Below are 19,684 nucleotides of genomic sequence, written 5' to 3' on the forward strand. Positions count from 1 at the left end.
AATGACCACAAGTGACCAGTTGCGCCCAAATATGGTGCTGTCTCCTATGACTACAAACATCTATAAAGAAGTCCAGTTTCGCCTTGGTACATCACAATACTTATGGTACCCCAGGGTGGTCTTGTAAGAATCTTTGAAATGTATCACTTATGATGACGGCGAGTTTGAGGCACTAAGGAACAATAATGTGACTCCATTTCACAACTCCAAATCAAGTCTCTCAACCATTTGTGGATCGTGGGAGGAGCTGTATTAGTCCAATGCATCTAAATACATCATTTAGTCATCATGCTGTCCAAATAAACAACCCTAGTTATATCTCTTCCCAATATTTGAGAGGCCATAGCGACATCCGAATCACAAAAGGGAATAATTGGAGCAATTCCAAAACAGATGCATGAAATCCGACCCTTCGACCTGACATCTTGGGCTTTTCCCGCTATTGGAGCTATCAAACTTGATTTGACAAGCTGGTGTCATATAGGCTTGGTGAAGCATTTTATATTGTATTCATTTGAATCTGGTGTAGAGTGTAACCCTCCGAGTGTACTGACATAACAAGGTCCATAACCCTTTGTCAATTTGCATTTCCAGGTCCTTTTCCCACTTAAGCAGGTTTGCAGGTTATGTAGGCGAAGTAGATTCCTGTACCGTATGATAAAGCGTGGACACAATTCCCCTAGAGCCCGCGGCATTTACAATGTACTGTTGCAGAGGGGGTTTGGGGCTTTACAGTGGAATCTGTGATGTTGATCCACCAAAAAACCAATCTCAACCTGAAATGATGGAAGATTAACCGGAAATCAGTACTTTGCTAGTAAACTGTTTCCTGTAGAGGAATTTACCATCAGGGTACATATCATCCCAGTTCCTTGCAATTTGTTGATCACATGTAGGAGCAAGTTCCTTTATCCCCCAGAGACCCAGTTCCGATGTGTATGGTCACTGCACCTGAAGATGTCCAAAGCCATGTGTATCCAGTTGTGATGAGTACTTTTTGCTAACCAGCTGTGATCTAGCAGAGAAGATGTGTCTGAGATGAGCAACTGTAACTACTTAGAGGATATGGGAACAAGACTTACCAAAAGCAATTGCCAGCACACACATAGTTGGTAAAAAATCTTATATTCTCCAGTAGAGGTCTTTCCATCTAGAAACTGCAAAGACCCATACATTGCTTGGTTTATCACAGTGATTCAATCACATTCCCTATTTGACAAACTGCTGATCTGCCTTTGCATTATCCATCATACCAAAATGAGGTCTGAGTTTTACATTTTCGAATGCTCCTTCAAATTAGCCACGTCGGGACTAAAGATATATAGGGTTGCTCTGCTTCGTTCAATGAGTACACTTTCTTTTTTTCAGCTAAAGAAATCCTAAATACGAACACAGATATTTATTGTAATACCATCAACACGGAGCTATTTGAAGCATATGTGATTATTGTTTTTGCTCACGAAAATGCCAAATGTATAGATTGGAACTGATTTGAAAAAAAAAAGGATACGGCTAAAAATGTTTTCCAATCAGAAGTTGTCATAATGACCAAATCGCAATGCACAGTCTTATTTTAGATGTCCTGTGGTGACCTAGCTAGGGCTTCTTATGCTTTTGGAGAAAGCGCAGACACAGGCCCTCATTACGACCCTGGCGGAATTCGGAAAACGATGGCGGAAATGCAATACCGCCATCGAATAGCGCTCGGTGCGACTATGACCCGTCACCGCAAAGTACGAAGCCATTAGCGACACCGTAGTGAACGCCAACGCTAACTGCACCAAGCACGCGCGCGCGCGCCATGCCAAACCGTAAACACCACCATGGCGCAAGGGTACGCTAATTCCGACCCTAGCGGACATGTACCTAACGCCATCAAGCATGGCGGAATGAACCATTCCGCCATGGTGAGAAGTACGGCATCGCGAATCAACCGTAAACGGCCCCACTGAGTGCCTGTACACCGCTCCCTGCCCACAAAGTACAACTCCCCGTAGGTGCAATGAAGTCACAATGCAACCATTGAAATGTACAAGTCACCCATGCATGCCAACGAACAAATGAAACACAAGAGGGGCCAATGGGAGCTGCAGGGCACAGATGGCACGAATACAGAAGCCATCCCAATGGACATGACCACAGTCCCCCACCAAGAAACGCACGCAAACACAGGCACCTGTGACCAGCAATATTCCGAAAATCACATCATTCCACCAGTCCACCTGGCTGACCGGCATCTGTTACACAAAACCCAATCCCCCGCCCCTGAGCATGACAACATTCAAACAGTCATATTGGCAGCCCCCATCTCTGACCTCACGGGCTTCGTAGGCAAACGCGTCCAGTACAGTACCACGCAACTAAACTCCGAAGCTGGAACCCAATGCAGATCTCCTCACAATACATCGCTCCCCAAATAGGAATATGCCACATCACTTGCAAAGAAGAACGCTACACGGGCCAAATCAGAATAGAAATTTAATGCACAACAAAATCACCAAGCCCATACAGCCATCAGGCCATGAACTCCAAAACACATTTCACCATTGTGGGCTGCATCCGCAAGAAATGACCAGCCACTACTTGTGTGACGCCCTGTTCCATCATGGTACACAGAGCCACATTCACGTACGAAAAGGCAACATGGAAGCGCACACAACCTCAGGGCCGTCCCAATGGGGAGGCACTAGTCCAGCTGAAAGGCCGAAATGTTGCTCCGAGCCACCAGTACTGCGTAAGGGCATGTGGCCCATTGGCGATCGTCCCATAAGATCGTAATGCTGCTCCACTGATTAACACGAAGCAGCAGGTGTCGGGAGTAAAACCCATCTGCAGGAGTGGCATACAGATGGCAGTGGCAAAAGGGGAGGAGATACCTGTCAACCAAAAGAAAAGAAAAAGAACAGAATGGCCATCAGAACTACATTCGAACAACTCACTTCAATGATCACACTAAATCCACAGCCATATGCATGCTAGCCCACTCCAAAGGTTCATCACCACCCAAAAACCACTTGCGACTCATAACTATCTATATCGAGGTGTAAACACCATCACAAACGAGTGTACCTGTGCATGCGTCTGTCAAAACAGAATCCATCAGATGGGATTGGTAACGTGCATGGACACAAGTGTCTGAGGGCGCGTCGAGACAGGGAGGGCTCAACAAGGCCAGATAGACGATGGTCCCACTATGGCAGCCCTGCATCACATAGCGTAGGGGAGGCGGATAGATTCCAAGAAGCCCTGTACATGGCAAACTCTGTATCAAATCACCTGCCCATGCATCCATTCATCATTCCCTCATCCCGGGATTAAAACGCCTGAATATTTACTCACATAACATTAGAAATATCCATTGAGTCTGTGCGTTATGCAGCCTGCAAAATCCACAGTGCCCCAGCCCGTAATTCCAGTGTTGTGAAGTAACATGTATTTGGGAACGTCCGGCCTCATCGCCCACGTCGCTATTGCGCATCCCAAACCATTCATATCAATCATTGCATCCTCGCCATGGCCCCTGTCCCAAGGACATTGAACAATAGTACGTTATATTTGCAGTCAGACCTGTGGGCATTTCCTCGCCGCTAGCTGAAAACCGAAAGCGCCGCCCTTCGAATTCCTCATTTGCAACATCACGTCGAAGAGGCATCTGTGGCCGTTTGAAATCACTAATTAATCCATCTAGTGCGGCTGTGTGTGAAAATGGCAACTGCCTTCACCCACAAATGGGACGCCCCGCCCGTCGTTGCAACTCGGTACAGTGATGCATGAGGGCCCACCGTTACTCGAGTACTACGTACCACTGACCCTTCACAAGTCTGTTCGCGACTGCACAGATAGTATGTGAAACAATGGGACCATAGCAGAATGAACATATCAACCAATGTTACACGGCCATCGGGTACAAATACATGATTGCAATAGCAAGATGCCATTCCCCGAATTGCAGCGTTGTGTGCGGGACGTGCTCGGCCAAAGGGGAGAGCAGTTTGCACAGGTGGAATGAATCACCACAGGTGGAGGCCATACAGCCTGAAAACACATAAATTGCACAGCCAGTCTCCTCCCACAACCACACCGAAATGCTACCGGCAGGACTCGCGATGTTGGCCCTGGGGGACCTGATAGCACTGCAAGTACTCCAACTCCAGGAAGAAGACGAACACCAACTACAACCGGCCGCACGGAGGAGACGCAGGAGGAGGAGGAGGGCAAGGCAGGGCCAGCAAGGGCCGCCAGCACAGCCACTACCACCACGCAGGCAGCCCGCAATCCCACGCCTCCGAGCACATCCGTTCAACCTCACTGATGAGCAGATCCACACCCTCTACCGTCTGGACCGGGACACCATAGCCGCCATTGTGGACATGACACAGGCTGACCTTGTCAGCATGATAGATAGCCCAACCGCCATCCCACCCCTACTGAAGGTGGTGTCTGTACTACACTTCCTGGCCACAGGCACCTACCAGCACACAGTCGGACAGTTGCATGGCATTTCTCAGCCACTGTTCTCACGGACACTATTGCAAGTGCTCGATGCCCTCCTGCAGCACGCAGACGACTACATCTCCCTACCACGCTCGGAGCAGGAAATTACCAACACAAAAGTGGGATTCCATGCACTTGCCGGCATACCGGGTTGCATTGGTGCCATCGACTGCACCCATGTGGAATTGGTCGTCCCACATGCCATGGAGGCCCAGTACCGCAACCGAAAACAATTTCATTCTCTGAATGTACAAATGGTGTGTGACTCCAACAGGATCATTACACATTGTTGTGCCAGATTCCCTGGATCAACTCATGATTCTATGGTCTTGAGGAACTCTACAATACCACGCTACATGGAGCGACACGCAGGGAACAGATCCTGGCTACTCGGTGAGTCTCATTACATGCATGATAATGTGGGGTATGTGATTCGGCAATGACCTGGCAGGAAGGGGGGGGGGGTGTGCGTACGTAGCAATGGCATTCCACATCATACGTTTCTCGTCCACATACAGGTGATGCTGGATATCCACTGAAGAGATGGCTCCTCACACCAGTCCGGAACCCACGGGACCAGCATGAGGAGGACTACAACCATGCCCACTCACGTACCCGTGTAGTCATTGAACAGGCATTCCACAACATGTGCGTACGTAGAAATGTGCCCATGCCCCCTGACGCAGAACTGCAAGCACCTGATGATGGTCATGATGAGGGTGGGGATGTGGCAGCACCTCAAGGAGTCTGCGAGGCACCGGAGGGCCGTGACATTCGTCAGCATCTCATTGATGTATGCTTCTAGCACTCACGCCTGGTGGCTGATACATGGACACGGGACTCGTGCGTGTGTGTCTGGGACATGCACAATATGGACTGTACGCCTATGATGGCCTAGTACACAAAGATCAATGTCCACACATCTCATTGGTTGATCGTGCACTGTTTATGGCATATGTGATATCATGTTGTACACCCTATCGACCCGCCACCCAAGTGAGCCCAACACACCCCCTCCACCCTCCTACCTCCCCCCCGAACACCAGTGTCCACAGATGCTCGTTGTCAGTGGGCAGTCGCTATTGCAAGCCCCCTCTGCGGGTATCAGGGGCACCCCTGCCTGTGGAGCGCAGGTTCCTCCCAGATCTACGTTGGGGGCTGCCCTGGACGGAACTTGCAACGGATGATGTCTCTGCCTGCTCACGTCCATGCATGTCCCTAAGGGTTTGCGAGAGCTCAGTGAGCACACGGCGCACTGCGGCAAGTTCGGCACATACGTCCTTGGACGTCGCATGCAGTTCCCCCCTCAGGCTCTCGGTGCTTCTCTCCATTTGGACTCCCAGGCTCTCGGTGCTACTCTCCATTTGTGCCCTTAGTGTCTCTGTACCTCTCTCCATTTCTGCCCTAAGTGTCTCAGTTGATGTTTCTATGTCTGCCTTAGTGCCCCCACATTCATCGGCATGGTCCTTGAGGAGCGTGGCCAGTTGCTGCTGTTGCACGATTAACTGGTCGAGGGACTGTTGCCTCTGCTGGGCCATGGCCATTTGCGGGGGTGTCACAGAGGGGCTGTTGACCTCATGTTGCCTTGCCACAGGGCTTGTGGGGGATGGCCAGTCGTCGTCTTGTGGGTGCCCCTGCGTGGTATCCTCATGTTGTACGGGATGGGACAGACAGGGGGATTGGGACAGGTCATGGATGGATCTGTCTTCGACATCCCCGTCTTCTGTGTCGGAGCATGCTGCCATCAATGGGGTGTCACCTATGGTGCTGCTGCCACCAGAGGCAGTGCCTTCTGTGGCATCCGTTGGGGGGACCTGTGGTGGTGGTGGTGTGGGCATGCTTGCTGCTGGGGTGCCTGTTGATGTTCCCTCCTCTGTGCTGCCACCTGATTTGTGCTGCTGCCGTGTCTTGATGCGTGCAGCTGAGGTGGAGGGTCTTTGGCCGTTGGTCTTGGCCCTCTTTGCAGGTGTGCTGGTAGGGGTGTCCTGAAGCTCGTCGTTTGGATCGGACCCTGTGGTGGAGTAAAGGAGGGCGAGGGTTATTGATGGGTCTGTGGGAATTGGAATGGCATTGTATCACATGCATTGGGGTGGTACCTGAGGGTGATTTGGGTCGGGGCCTTGGAGGTGCTTTCATTTGTGTGTGGAGTGAGGGTGCAGTTGTTTGGCAGCCTGCAGTTAGGGTGTACCTGCTGCACGTGTAGTGCGTGTTTTAGGGGTTTTTAATTATTTATGTATTTATTGTGGGTTTTAACGTGCGCTATCAGGCCGATGTGTGTGGACGTTCTCCTGGACATGTGTTTCTGTTGCACTATGTGGACACATGGTACTTCACATGGTTGGACTTTGTGGATTTGGCATTGTTTTATCTGGCCCACCTACCTGAATCTTCGGATGTCTGCACTCCTTTCTCCATCCCTCCGACTCCCTCTATGCTCTCCATTCCGATGGTGGAGGCACAGATTTCTTCCCAGGGGGTCAACTTGATGGGTGATTCAGGACCTCCCCCGGTGGCTGTGGCAATGTTGCGGTTGGCAGAGAGTATGCTGCGGACGCGTATCCGCAGGTCGTCCCATCGCTTTCGGCATTGCTGTGGGGTGCGGGGTGCGGTCCCCACCGCACTTACCCGCTGTGCCACCAGAGCCCATATGGCCTTCTTGTTTGCAAGTGCCGTCCTGGTCATTTGTGTGCAGAAGACGACGGCAGCATTCTCCTGGAGGGTCTCTGTTAGCACGGTGAGTTCCTCACGGGAGAAGTGGACCTGCCGCTTGCGGTCGCACGCTTTCTTCGCTACTTTTCCCATTTTTCTTGGTTTCGCTAGGGTGGATGACGGATTGGGGTGTGTCTCAGGGTAGTGTTTTTAGTGGTTGTGTGGTTTTAGTGGTTTTATAGGTGTACGGCGGGATGTTTCCCGTTCCGGGCCCATGTTTTAACTTCCGTTTCCGTATATTTCCGGTCACCGTACTTTCCGGTAGGCGCACACTGCGGTGTCCGCTGTGATGGGTGGCGGTATTGCACCTAGGGCGCCGTACGGCGGCGGTGTGGGCCGTTTTGGGGTCTTTTCCGCCATCGCGGACTTTGCACTTCCGCCATGCCGTGGTGCTCGTGCCCGATGGGTCGGAATGGGCCGCACTTTGCTCCTTCGTGCAATGGCGGAAACGCTATTTACGCTGTGGCGGTCCTGTCAGTCACTTTCCGCCAGGGTCGTAATGAGGGCCACAGTCTAAATTTTACAAATGTATTTTGTGCTTAAAATTTAAGTAGTGTGATGTTAAAAGCTGGAATAATCCTGGGCAGGTCAATAAGCCACGTTGTAAAACCAGATATTATATGAAGAGGTCTGGTATGTTATCATTAGTAATTCATTACTCATTTAGGGATTCATTTATCCATCATTCATTCGAGTAGTGACATTAGTTATCCATTATCCATATTATTCAGCCATTTGGTTTGCTAGAGAAAGAGGCCCTGTTATATGAAGTGCCTTGCTTATACATGTTTAGACATATGTTATTATGTATGCATTTAGAGACACGCAGGTGTGCACTTAGAAGTATACATTGAATCCACATTATGTATAGCGCTTGGTTTGCGAGAGAAGGAGTTAGGCACTATAGAGCCTGTAGCTGGCTCCTAAGCCTTTCTGAAGACACACAAAACAGCAGCACCACTGGGCCGAGACATTGTTATGGTACACTGTGAATCGAGGAATGTGTAAACAGTTTCTTGGTAGACAGACATATAAGAGGTAACTCTTGCCCGAGGAGAAGCGACGAAGGGAAGCTTTTCAAACCCTGGCTTGCTCACAGACAGGAAGGTGGGGGCATTCACAGGGAGTGAGGAGCTTTGCACAGAGATAGACACGGAGAGAGGGATTTCAGTGAAGCTAAGAGCTGACAATGAATGGAAAAATGGGAGCATGGTATGTTGTTTCGTAACACAGACAGGAGAAGGCCATAGGATGTACAAGATATGATGAAATGTCACGGTGACTAGAACACACAGTGACTGGGGACAGAACAAGATTGACGTAACAGACCTTTAGGCGCTTGGTTTTAGAGAAATGCTTGCCAAGAGAGTTTTGACATTTAACCATGGAGAAAGAGTGACGTGAATTGACACTATAACTGGAAGCCTGAAATGAGCAGTAGATAGAGGCGTTTGGAGTTCGATCTGGCAGAGCTTTTGGAGAATTAGATGTACTTTGGGTAGCGTTTTGGATGCAGCTTGGGAAGTAGAGGCTGTTGGAGAGGCGTTTGGCGAATCGGCTGACATGCAGCTTGGGGAAGCATTCTGGCAGAGCTTTGGCAGGAGACCAGACCACTGAGGGGCCAAGGAGAGAGGAGAGAGAGAGGCCCTGGCAGAGGCTTGAGGCAGTTCGAGTGGCTGGCTGCAAGGGAGCTGGAGAGGAGAGAGATGGGACACATTCAAGATGAGATCTTGAGAGGGGAGTATTGCTGATTGAGTATGAGGCCTAATTGATTGATAGGACATGCAAATGAGGAATTAGGGCATACACTCACACAGAGCTTTTGGTTTGATAGAAGCGGGGATCAGACAGGGATTGTCTCAGAGAGAGAGTGGGATGTGTGGTGTTGATTGGAGAGGAATGCTGACACTTGCCATATGTATTTTGCTGTTAGCATTTGTTGTTATTAGGCATGCATTGCGATTAGCATTATAGACCCAGAGCAGGACTGGATAATTGTTATCAGATTGCTTGTATAGAAGCTAGTATGCTTTGCTAGTAATGTTTATCATGCCTTGCTGTGCATGAATAAAAGTGTTTTCATTGTTGAATTGATTCATGTGTTTTCTTTGTGTCTTATGATTATTTCATCTTGTGTCTATTCTTAGCATAAGGGTATGTTTGTGTGTCCATACCATAGCAATTTGTCAGTAACACAGTGCACAATCGCCCCGAGATATATCTGCAGGGGGGCCAGAGTAGTCCACCCCCCTCCTGAGGTAGATTTTTTGGAAACTAACAACGTAGTTTCTGCTGTATGACATAGATTAACATTCCAATATGATTTTTAACTAATTAACTCATGAACTGCTCACAAATCTTGACTCTAACTCTCCTGCTGTTCTCATTCTCCTTGACCTCTCTTCCACCTTTGACACAGTCAACCATTTCATCCTTATAAAGCAGCTCCAAGATACTTTTGGTATCTCAGACCAGGCACTGGATTGGTTAACCTCCTTCCTCCCTGACCACCCTTCCTAGGTGCTCCTCGGCTCCTTCTCATCCTCCACCACACTCTCTACATGTGGTGTTCCCCATGGCTCTATCCTCTCGCCTTGGCCTTTCAACATCTACCTAGCACCTCTTGCTCACCTGATCTCTGCCTTCTCTCCTCATTTCCAGTGTTTCGCAGATGACACATAACTCTTTTTCAAGTTCCCCTCTTCCCCCTCTATCATCCCTGACAGCTTGTCTGCTATTCAGTCTTGGTGCACCTCCAATGGTCTATTGTCTTAATGCCAGTAAGACTGAGTTCCTTCCTATCAGGACATTGCTCCCAGTTTCCCTCATGCACTCTGGTTGACCTCTAGGGCTCTCCTCCCTCTCCTTCCACTGAGGCCAGAAACCTTGGGGTCATCTTCGACTCCTCCCTCTCCTTCACTCCTTACATCTTGGACTTTGCCAAGTAGGTTCACTTTCATCTTCACCTCTTTAGGGGCATTCCCCCTTTCTCTAGAGCTCTGGTCCTCTAAAGGCTAGACTACTGTAACAGCCTCTTCCTCAATCTGCCTCTTTCTTCGCTCGATCCCTCCAGCTTATCCAGAAAAGGGCTGTGAGACTTATCCTTGGCCTCAAGCCCAAGGACCGCATCTCTTCAGTGCTAAAATCTCTTCACTGGCTCCTGGTTGCTGCAAGGATCAAATTCAAGAGCCTTTGCATCATCCACAAGGCTGTCTGTAGCCTGGGACCACGCTACCTGCAACTCTCTCACTAAATACTCTTCTTCCATATCCCTTCGATCTTCTGGCTCCAACTCTCTGCTGACCAAACACTTCTCCAAGCAGAGACCTGGGGCCCAGATCTCCCTCCACAGGCGGCTCCCTCCTATTGAACAGCCTCCCTCTCTCTCTCATTGTCTTGAACCGGACCACCTCAGGTTCCGCAAACAACTCAAGGCCTTTCTCTTCTCCTCCTCCTTTCCTCTACCCCTCCCGTGCTAACCATTCTCTCTGTGGCTGAGATTGGCGGCCTGGTCTCTCAAGAGTCCAGTACGGTCCTGGCCTTCTGTCCAGTCGCCCCCAGCAACCCCCCTGCACTGCCCTCTGGGCCCACACCTGCCTGTCGGGTGGTTTGCCTCTACTCTGCACTTATCTGTTAGGTGGTAGACCTCGCTCTCCACCTGGGATGTCTCTGCCCATTCACTTACCTGTTGCCTTCCCAACGGGCACCTCTGGCACTTCCTACCACCCCTTGGGTACTCTAATAGCACTTACACCCACCCATCCTCCCCCTTCCGTCCTTTTTCTGTCTCTGGACTTGCACGCTCCGAATGTCACAAGGTCTAGTACGACCGATGTCCGTTTCTATTTATTGATTGCCAATTTCATTGTTTATTTGCTTCCCTTATTCCCTTCCCTTGTGCCGCTTTATAACACTGTCTTGTTGAATAAGCGCCTTATAAGTATCCAATAAATAAATGAATAAAATAAATACATTAATTAACATTTTCAATAACGGAGCTAATTACTTTAAGCGGTATAAAGATTGCAGTCCGGCTGTTTATTTTTCTGGTTGGTCTCCAAGTACCAGACATTTGAAGGCTTGTCGAGCCCCAAAGGCAGAGTACATAACTGCATTCCTCATTTGGATAAAGGACGCAAAGTTTGCAATAAAGCATACCGATCTGACCTTTGCCGACATCAAGGACTGGTGCAAGAGCAAAGAGTTCATATGTGAGGTGAAACGGAAGGCCTGGGTATGGATGATTCATCGGCAAAGAAGACCAACACTGCCTCTGGCTTGCTTTTGCAACTGGATGAAACCGTGGCCATTGGCACCACTGAATGATGCCTGTGTATATTACTTGAGATGCAGAGGTTACTAACAAATTAAAACAATCATATTGTATTATTTTATCATTTTATTAAACATCGCTCTAGCACAGGTAGACGGCCAATATTCTCATGGTGCGCCTACAAGACACAAGACAAAGACATACATAAAAAACCACCACCAACACAACAGAAAAATGTAAAGACAAGAGGTATGCTACAAATAGTTCAAGTAAAAAAATTCTCTATATGTTCTGGAACATACAGAGTTAACATATGCATTATCCTTTAATAATAATATGGACACTGTAGTATGCAGTACCGACTGATTTCCTTTGACAAACAAGTGTGTTATTAATACACAACTAACTTGTGGTCATTTCATCAACCTCAGAGAGAGGAACGCCTAGTTGAGCTTTGCAAGGATTTATATCTGTTATGTGCAGCTCTTGCATACTGAAGAATGATGGATAGAAACATTTTGAATTGACCGGAACAACTGGCTATTGCACTGGGGAGCCTTCCATTGCATAATTTGTCATCTGCAGTATCATTATAGAAGGGGAAAAAACCCTAGTTCGCATTCACTGTGCACAACACAAGCAACCCGGCACATGTTTCAGTATTGTTTGGGGTCACCAGTGAGATGCTGCTCGGGCCTGTTGGCACAGCAAGCTCGGGATTCACATTTGAGTACACATGTGCCTGCAGAAGAGTGATGAGGGAAACGCTTTGCATTAATCACACCCACTGATAATTGCTCTGAGCAGCCAACGGGGCTAAGCTATGTTAAGATCAAGTAAAAACCTTGAATCCATCCATTTTTGGCTTTAGCTTGTCACCCAAAGTGAGAGGGGATCTGCCCAGGCGTGGGCCACATGCTTGCTGCACCCATAGGGAACCAAGCTGTGCCACACTGATGAGACCAGCCATGGACAAAGTATGTTGGGGGTGGATTTTGTTCCTGTCCTGGTCTAGATTGTTTCCTTTGGTGGCAAGGACGAGACACATTTTGATATGGCCGGGCAGAGTGAGACTGGGGCATAAAATTGTCTCGGGCCCAATGAAAAAAGTGGCCCACAGTTGTAAATGGCAATTCATTCATTTTGCGACAGACTGTTTGAATAGTCCTCAAAGGGTCGTTTTTCGATAAAATGTGATGCAAATTGTGCATTTTAAAGGATATGTATTCAGCAATGCTGGTCAAAATTACTAGCCTCATGGTGAACTGGTCCAAATTGGCCGAAATCTGGCCCACTTTGACCCAAAAAACTGGCCAACACTAGCATTTTGCTTTCGGGCATGGGCCTATTGCCCAATAGGCCACTCCACGCCTGCGGCTGGACCCCTTCTGCAAAGGCAGAGAAGTGCTAGCAAGCCACGGATTGAAAGTTGCCTGCAGTGATGGTCACGATTGATTCAAAAACATCCACCCATCACGATTTGGTTTTAAATTGCAGATCTCCGGGCAAGCACAGAGTATCCACTGCGTTATACAACCAGCAATTAGTTATTTTCAAAGACATTTCCTCGAATACTGTGGAAACAATATGTGTGCATGAACCTCTCATGTGCAAAAGACCCACAAAAAATGTACAAAACGACACAGCTCAAGATTCACAAAAGGAAAAGGCACGCCAAACAGTAGTCAAGGCACAAAACCGTGCAAAATGCATATGGGTAGCCAGTGGAAGTACTACAGATATGTTAAGGCAGCAGATGCCCTAGAACACCTCTCCAAATAAATAGCAAACGCAACAAGCGGACCAATGGGAAGTACAGGCGCGCTAACTGCTGGAAGCCCTCTGTGTTCATCTTTTGTCAATCCGGCCATGGAATTGGCTACTCCCTGGGGAAGGAATGAAGCCGGCGGCTAGCTGATACAGTGACAAGATGGCCAGTCCAATCTGAACAGGCCTTTCACACACGGACATAGGTCTAGGAACAGGGCCTTGTGCGAGCCCATGCCTTGGCTAATAGACATGTATGTGGCCTGTGCTACCAGGAGTGTGAGATTCTGTCCGCAGGCAGAGGGGCCACTGTTCCTAAATGCTGCTGCTCCTCACTTTGCACATAGATTGCGCGCATTTAAGTTCCAATGGTTTTAAAGCGAATGTCCTTTTTTTTTGTATTTTATACATCATGTGTTATTAGGGGGGAAAGTGGTTGGTGCGATTTGTCAAGACTAACTGTAGACATTCCCCACACCCCATCCACTCGGCGAAACCCAGAGCCTCGGCATAAGACTGTAGCATGGGTGACATTGGGCTGCCATTAGAATCGGGTCCTCTCATTGAATTGCAAAAGTAGTAACAGGTGCATCGCCAGACGCAGAGGACCATCCTTTTCAGAATGCCATTTAGATTGCACTGTTTCAGCCTAGCGCTCCCCTGCACCCACACTCCATTCTGATACTCTACCTGCGTTAGTATAATGTATAATGTAAGCTTACACCGTTTTTCAGAGCAATGTTAAGTAGCGCTCGGGTTACCCTAATATTAATAAGGTCTGTATTTTAATAGACATTGACGCTTGATTATCAAAAATAATCATAAGTTATTTTTGCAAAGAGTTTCATTTCAGATTGCTCCTACATCTGCGCACTGCCATAATGTGTGTTATTTACCAATGTATGGGACCCCGTCCTAGGTGGCATTCGAACCCAGGAGTGCAGTGTCCGCACAGATCTCTGAGGAGCAGCTTGCCTGGCTGAGATGTCGCCCCTTGCAGGATTGGTCTGCATGCTGCTGAATCCCGACCAGGCCGTGTCTTAAGTGCACAATGGGGAGAAAGAAAGATCTGTAGATGAGCCAACCCTTGTGAGATGCCGCCTTTATTTTGTAATGGGTGTTACAAAGGTCAGTTAAACTCTCAGCCATTGTACGTCAAGGAGTCAGCTTTGACTCCTGGCTTTAGGCAAATAGCGGGTAATCCGATCAATAAAAACAAGGGAGGGGGATTTGGGAAGGATCAGAGTCTATTGTACACTGAAACCCCATGCCCTCGGAGTAAGGCTGCCTTCTAATGAAGACTGCTTATGCCAAAGGCCCCTTTCAGGTCAATAATACGTCTTTCCTATTTTGTCAACATTGTCAACATGAGCCCAGCGCTGGCTACTGAAGAGAAGCCACCAGGTTCCTGCAGCACGTTTTTCAGTCTGACCCGGGATGCTGATAAACACTCAACCCCGTAACCCCATAGATTGAGGGCGATGTTTTATCTCAGGGCTTGTAAAAGGCTTTGCCCTGCTTCAGGCAAGGGGCCTTTTGGTGACCCCCATCCCACCAATGGGACCGAAGGGATGCGTGTTGGCGCCATCTAGCGCCCTCTGGTGTCTGACCCATTCTCATTGCACACTACGTTGCTGCCAGAATTGTCTTGCTGTAGCACCAGCCCCGTTTCGCCTGCAAAAGGAGGCACATTCCCAGAGTGGAACCTCACATAGGGAGGTATAGCTGAAGATTCATCTGCCCACCAAAGCTGGCTGCACATTTTTCTGGGGCAGAGGCGGTGAGGGTTCTGGGGGGTCGGGGTGCAGGATTTATTAATGGACCCGGTGGTTCTAAAGGGCTGTTGAAGTTTTTAAAGCATCAAGGTTATGGGCTTGAAAATTCAAAGAAAATGGTGAATTACAACTGGTACCTGTAGCTGCCTTGACCAATGGTAAGGCTAGGGGATGCGTTGTAACCATTTCTGCAATCCATATTTGGACAGGCAGTATTGTTTAGGCAGCATGGAGGTCGCATGCGTGTTATCGTGATAGGAATTGCAAGAACATTTCAGTTGTTTCTGCAGCTGGAAAGGACTTGTGTTGGGAGCCAATCACAACGCAGAATACTTTGTGTAGGATCAGAAGCTGCTAAGTTTAGCTATTAAAAGAGTAGGGATCAACCCCACCCGCAGGATATACGTGCTTGATCATAAACGTTATTCATTTGATTTTATCCCAGTTTAGATTGGCATACCTTTTAACCACCCACTATTTAATTCTGTTTTTGAAAGACTTTCTGTAAGAAGCCAGAAGCAAGCCCCATAAGACATGGGAATATTTATAAGCCCTGTGAATCAATCATGTTCACAATAAAACAATTCTATACTGCTGATAGTAAAAGTTGCACACAGGGGCAGGAGGATTTCATGAAAAGAAAATGGAGTCCTGTACCGTATATTCCCCGTAGAGTCCAGCTGTAGAATATCCTCCCACTTGTTGCTGCATGCACGACAGTATCTATAAAACTGATGAAAAGGCACATGCTCCTGTCAACAGGACGGCATGTTGGTGCCTGCGGTAGCTTGGATAACCCTTGCCGCTTGCAATTCCATCTCATGATATTTCATTTCCATGATTTGGCAGGCAGGTATTTTTCCCTCCCTAAATGCGAGCTGAATGCGAACTCTGACCAGGGGATTTGTTACCGAAAGGCTTTTCCGCCTCCGTTGCCCCGGCAGGTGCAGCGTCAAGGCTGGAGGCAGTAGGTGTCATCTGATAACCAGCGATGGTATGTGCAAGTCTTCTCCCACCACCTATCGCCTTCCTGTCTTCCTCACCGCTCAAGTCCCAACCCATCTCTTGTGTGTGTGCACATTCCAGGTGACTATTACCAGGCTCAGGCAGCCCCAGGCACTCCTCCCAGCCAAGCGCAGCTCCCCCCTGTCTTCCTTCGCTAGATATTGTGCACTACTTTGTAGAAAAGTAGGGGACCTCCCTTAGAAGCCTTGTTTGCTGTTTGTAGCAGGGCACCCAGGTTGTGTATAACCTTTCTTGAATCGTGAATGGTATTTGTTTTTTACCCCCGTCTCATTCTTCACGACTTATTGTGAACACTGTGGAATCTGCTTAAACGAAACAAAAGTTCAGCAGGTTTCGAGCAGGCGAGAGGTAGCAAAAGAACTGGGTTAGAGGGGAACCAACGGCAGTAAGAACTGACATGAAAACATTCCAGTGTGGACATGCACATCTACAACCATGAAACGCCTGCACCCCATCTCATTGTCCAAGGGGAAGCTTTTTACAGTGAAAATGTTACTGTGTCCTTGCCCCCTCCCCCCCACACACACACACAGTACATGTGCGGCTGAATGGAGCTCGGCTGGTGAACACTTCTTCACAGCATTATGAAAGTCCCACAACTGATGCAAAGTCCCAACAGGAAGTGCAGCCGTGAACAACCCAACAGGCGCTTCCGAGAATCCACGGTCAATGCACGAGCATCAGAGGGACGGAGAGGCGTAGGAGGTCACTCAATGCAGATCTGAATCCCTGAGATGCGTTTCTGGAGGCTGGTACGGCTGTCCTAATTTAACTGGAGTCGTCTTGCTCTCTCACTAATGAAGACTGCCCGTGAAACACAAAGTTGGTTGCCTACAGAAAAGGAGAAAGCACATTCCACCGTTCTAACTTCCTAAGTCTCAGTAAAACATGCACTACTCATAAAGGGGGAAGGGGCGATGCATGTGAAAGGCAAACCAACCCATTCCGACCCCCAATGGATACACTTGAGAACCCCCTTCTTCCCCTCACCGCGCACTCCCCATGTTGTTCCATAGACCTATTATAAGGCTCAGGAATAATATGAAGGAAAGTGTAGTTGTGCCTCTGTCTTTTTAAAAACAAACTTTTCCTCTAGAGTCGTAAAGATTGTTCGGTATAAAAACAAATGTTCCATCTACTTTACAGAATTCTCTCAACACCTTGCCCCAGTCATTGTTCAAGTCCAGCCCTTAGCAATTCAGTCATACATTGGCACACCTTAAAATCTCTGCGTTGCTTTGTTCGATTTAAGGCACACTGTAAAAGGGAATCCAGTACCCTCCACAAAAAGAGGACAACTTATCGCATGGAACTGGTCCATGCATAGAGAAGGAAACACTCAATGACTACGCAGAAAGCAGCAGCAAGACGAGGCCATGCACCAGAGCATGAAAGTCCTCCTGTACAGCGTAAAGGGTCAATGCTCACTTGCCAGGTGCATAAAGGGAGACTTCCCTAAGGCTCAGGAAGCTGCCGTGGAGCTCGTTCCTTCTCTTCAAGTTGTAGTTGCCAGCCGCCTGGCCCACGTAGCTGTCGGCCAATCGATTCCTTTTCGACAGTATGGACACCATGTGGTCGAGCTTCGATCGGATGGTCGTGTAGTGATACTGCCTTTCTTTGGTTAGTTTCTTAAAACAGTCTCGTAAGGTATAATCTGATCGGTGGACTCCAGCGTAGTTGCCGTAGCCGAGGTAGTCTGTCGACTGCATTGAGCAGTGTGAACCATTGGAGCTTGTTGAACCTATGGTAGACGTCGAAGAAGAGGAGGAGGAGGAGGAGGAGGAGACTGTTGAGGACCTCCCATATGGCTGAGACTGTTCTGTAACTTTATTCCTCTGCTCCAATGAATATTTCAGGCTCTCGTCCCTCTCAGTCTGGGTGGTGATGGTTTTGGACAGCACTAAAGTTTGTGTGCTGGCCACCTTGGCTGCAACATGGGTCTGTGTTGCAGTTGCCATTGTAGCAACAGATGTCTGTGTCCCAGTGTCAGAGACCTCCACATGTCTCCATTCCTCCCAAGGCTCGGTTTGTGTTGATGTGGTGGTGGTCTCCTTAGAGTCACAGACAAGATCACGGTCACGGAGCCAGTCCTCTTCCCCAATAATGGATGTGATGGATGCGTCAGACAGACGAGATGCTTTCTCTGCGTTTTTTGCAAGCTGCTCCTCCATTTTTTTCGGGGTGCTTGCCAATTTGTTCAATTCCAATTTAAGGAAGTTGCTCATGACGAATGGCCGTGAAGGCAAATTTCTGCCAAGCAAGTGGTCGAAGGTTCCAATGCTTTTGGGGTTTACAACCAGCTTAGGGTTAATGGCCTTGGACTGGGCAAACAGGATCCGAAACTGCATGTCAAAGTGTTCCACCACCTGGCCCGACAACACCAACACGTTGCTGCTGTTTAATTTCCCATCAGTCCATGTAAAACTGCAAATGAACAAAAAAATATAAATGTTACAATTTTTTCCCAGAAAATTATCCACTCTTGAATAATACATTTAGAATAATCCCCCATCCCCAGTTTTGTTCTCGGACAATAATGTAAAAAAGAAGAAATCATAATAATGCAAATTTTTAAACCGCTTATCTTAGTGATAGACAACATTGTACTATGTGTCTTTACATTTTTTATTGCTAAAACTATTTTTCAACCTGTAGCAGAAATCCTTTTGTGTTCTTTACAAAGCGGCCATAGACCTGCCGCTTTCTCCATCGCATTGTGAAAGGAATGAGATGGATCTTGTGACCTATGTTAGTAAAAAGGCAAATGTATGTTAGTTAAAAGGCAAAGGTCTTACTGTAACATTAGCTTGTAGAGTGTGGCTATCCAATCTTATTGGGTTCTTGGCACTGGCTTGAAGCTGACATCTGAAGGCATGGCCTAGTGCAAGAGGCATTATTTGCAGAATAAGACTGGAAAGGCTTTCTGAATGTCCTATTATCGGCACTCCGTTCACAACCTTTAGGAGTCGGGTAGAAGTACCTGCCTCTCAAACAAGTCTTCTTTGCACTTGGAACGTGCATTGTGCTTTCTCATCCAATTGTAAAGTTTTCATTGGAGTGTAGTCAATCTGTTTGGACTGAATAGAAACAGGACCATTGCCATATATGGCTCTCTGATGACGGCCGAGAACCTTGAAGTCAACTCTTTGGTAAACCGGCCACCATGGCATACTGTGCAGAGTGGAAGAGACCAGATCATCAGACCACTGAACACCCAAGAGCAGAGGGATGGCGGCTTTCTACAGTCACTGCAGACGTTTGAGGAGGAACTGCTGGGTGCTCAGGAAGGCTCCTATAGGTGGAGCCGTCCAGGAACGTACCAGGGCAACTACAATGCTATCCCATTGAGCAAAGGTAGGATAATGGAAAAGAAGATGTACTTACAAGAATGGAGACAGTTGGGGTGGCAATGTGAACTTCCAGGTAAGGCCCCATTTGGTAGGAAACCCAGGTCTTGGTAGCAATAATAGAACCAGGGCATTGGAAAATGATGTAGCCCAAAGTGTTAGATTCCAGATTTTCTGTGAACCGTTTCACTGTCCTTGGGGCATATGATAACCCTGCTTTTTCCAGATGCTATTGCCCTCAACCCGTGGGTGGGGTGAGGTACTCAAAAGATTAAGTATTTACATTCAGCAGA

At 48.0% G+C, this 19,684-nt stretch overlaps 1 protein-coding gene across 1 annotated transcript in view; it reads right to left on the minus strand.

The window, feature by feature from the left end:
• Nucleotides 1-11,584: 11,584 nt before the first annotated feature.
• FAM83D (family with sequence similarity 83 member D) overlaps nucleotides 11,585-19,684 on the minus strand; it is a 105,005-nt gene continuing 96,905 nt past the window's right edge. The window contains exon 4 of the mRNA XM_069652291.1: nucleotides 11,585-18,468. Within this exon, the coding sequence (XP_069508392.1) occupies nucleotides 17,469-18,468 (1,000 nt within the window). The 3' untranslated portion in view covers nucleotides 11,585-17,468. The remainder of the gene's footprint in view (nucleotides 18,469-19,684) is intronic.

The sequence above is a fragment of the Ambystoma mexicanum genome, chromosome 3p (assembly GCF_040938575.1).
Source record: "Ambystoma mexicanum isolate Mex_15411 chromosome 3p, UKY_AmexF1_1, whole genome shotgun sequence".
In the NCBI taxonomy this organism is placed as follows: Eukaryota; Metazoa; Chordata; class Amphibia; order Caudata; family Ambystomatidae; genus Ambystoma; species Ambystoma mexicanum.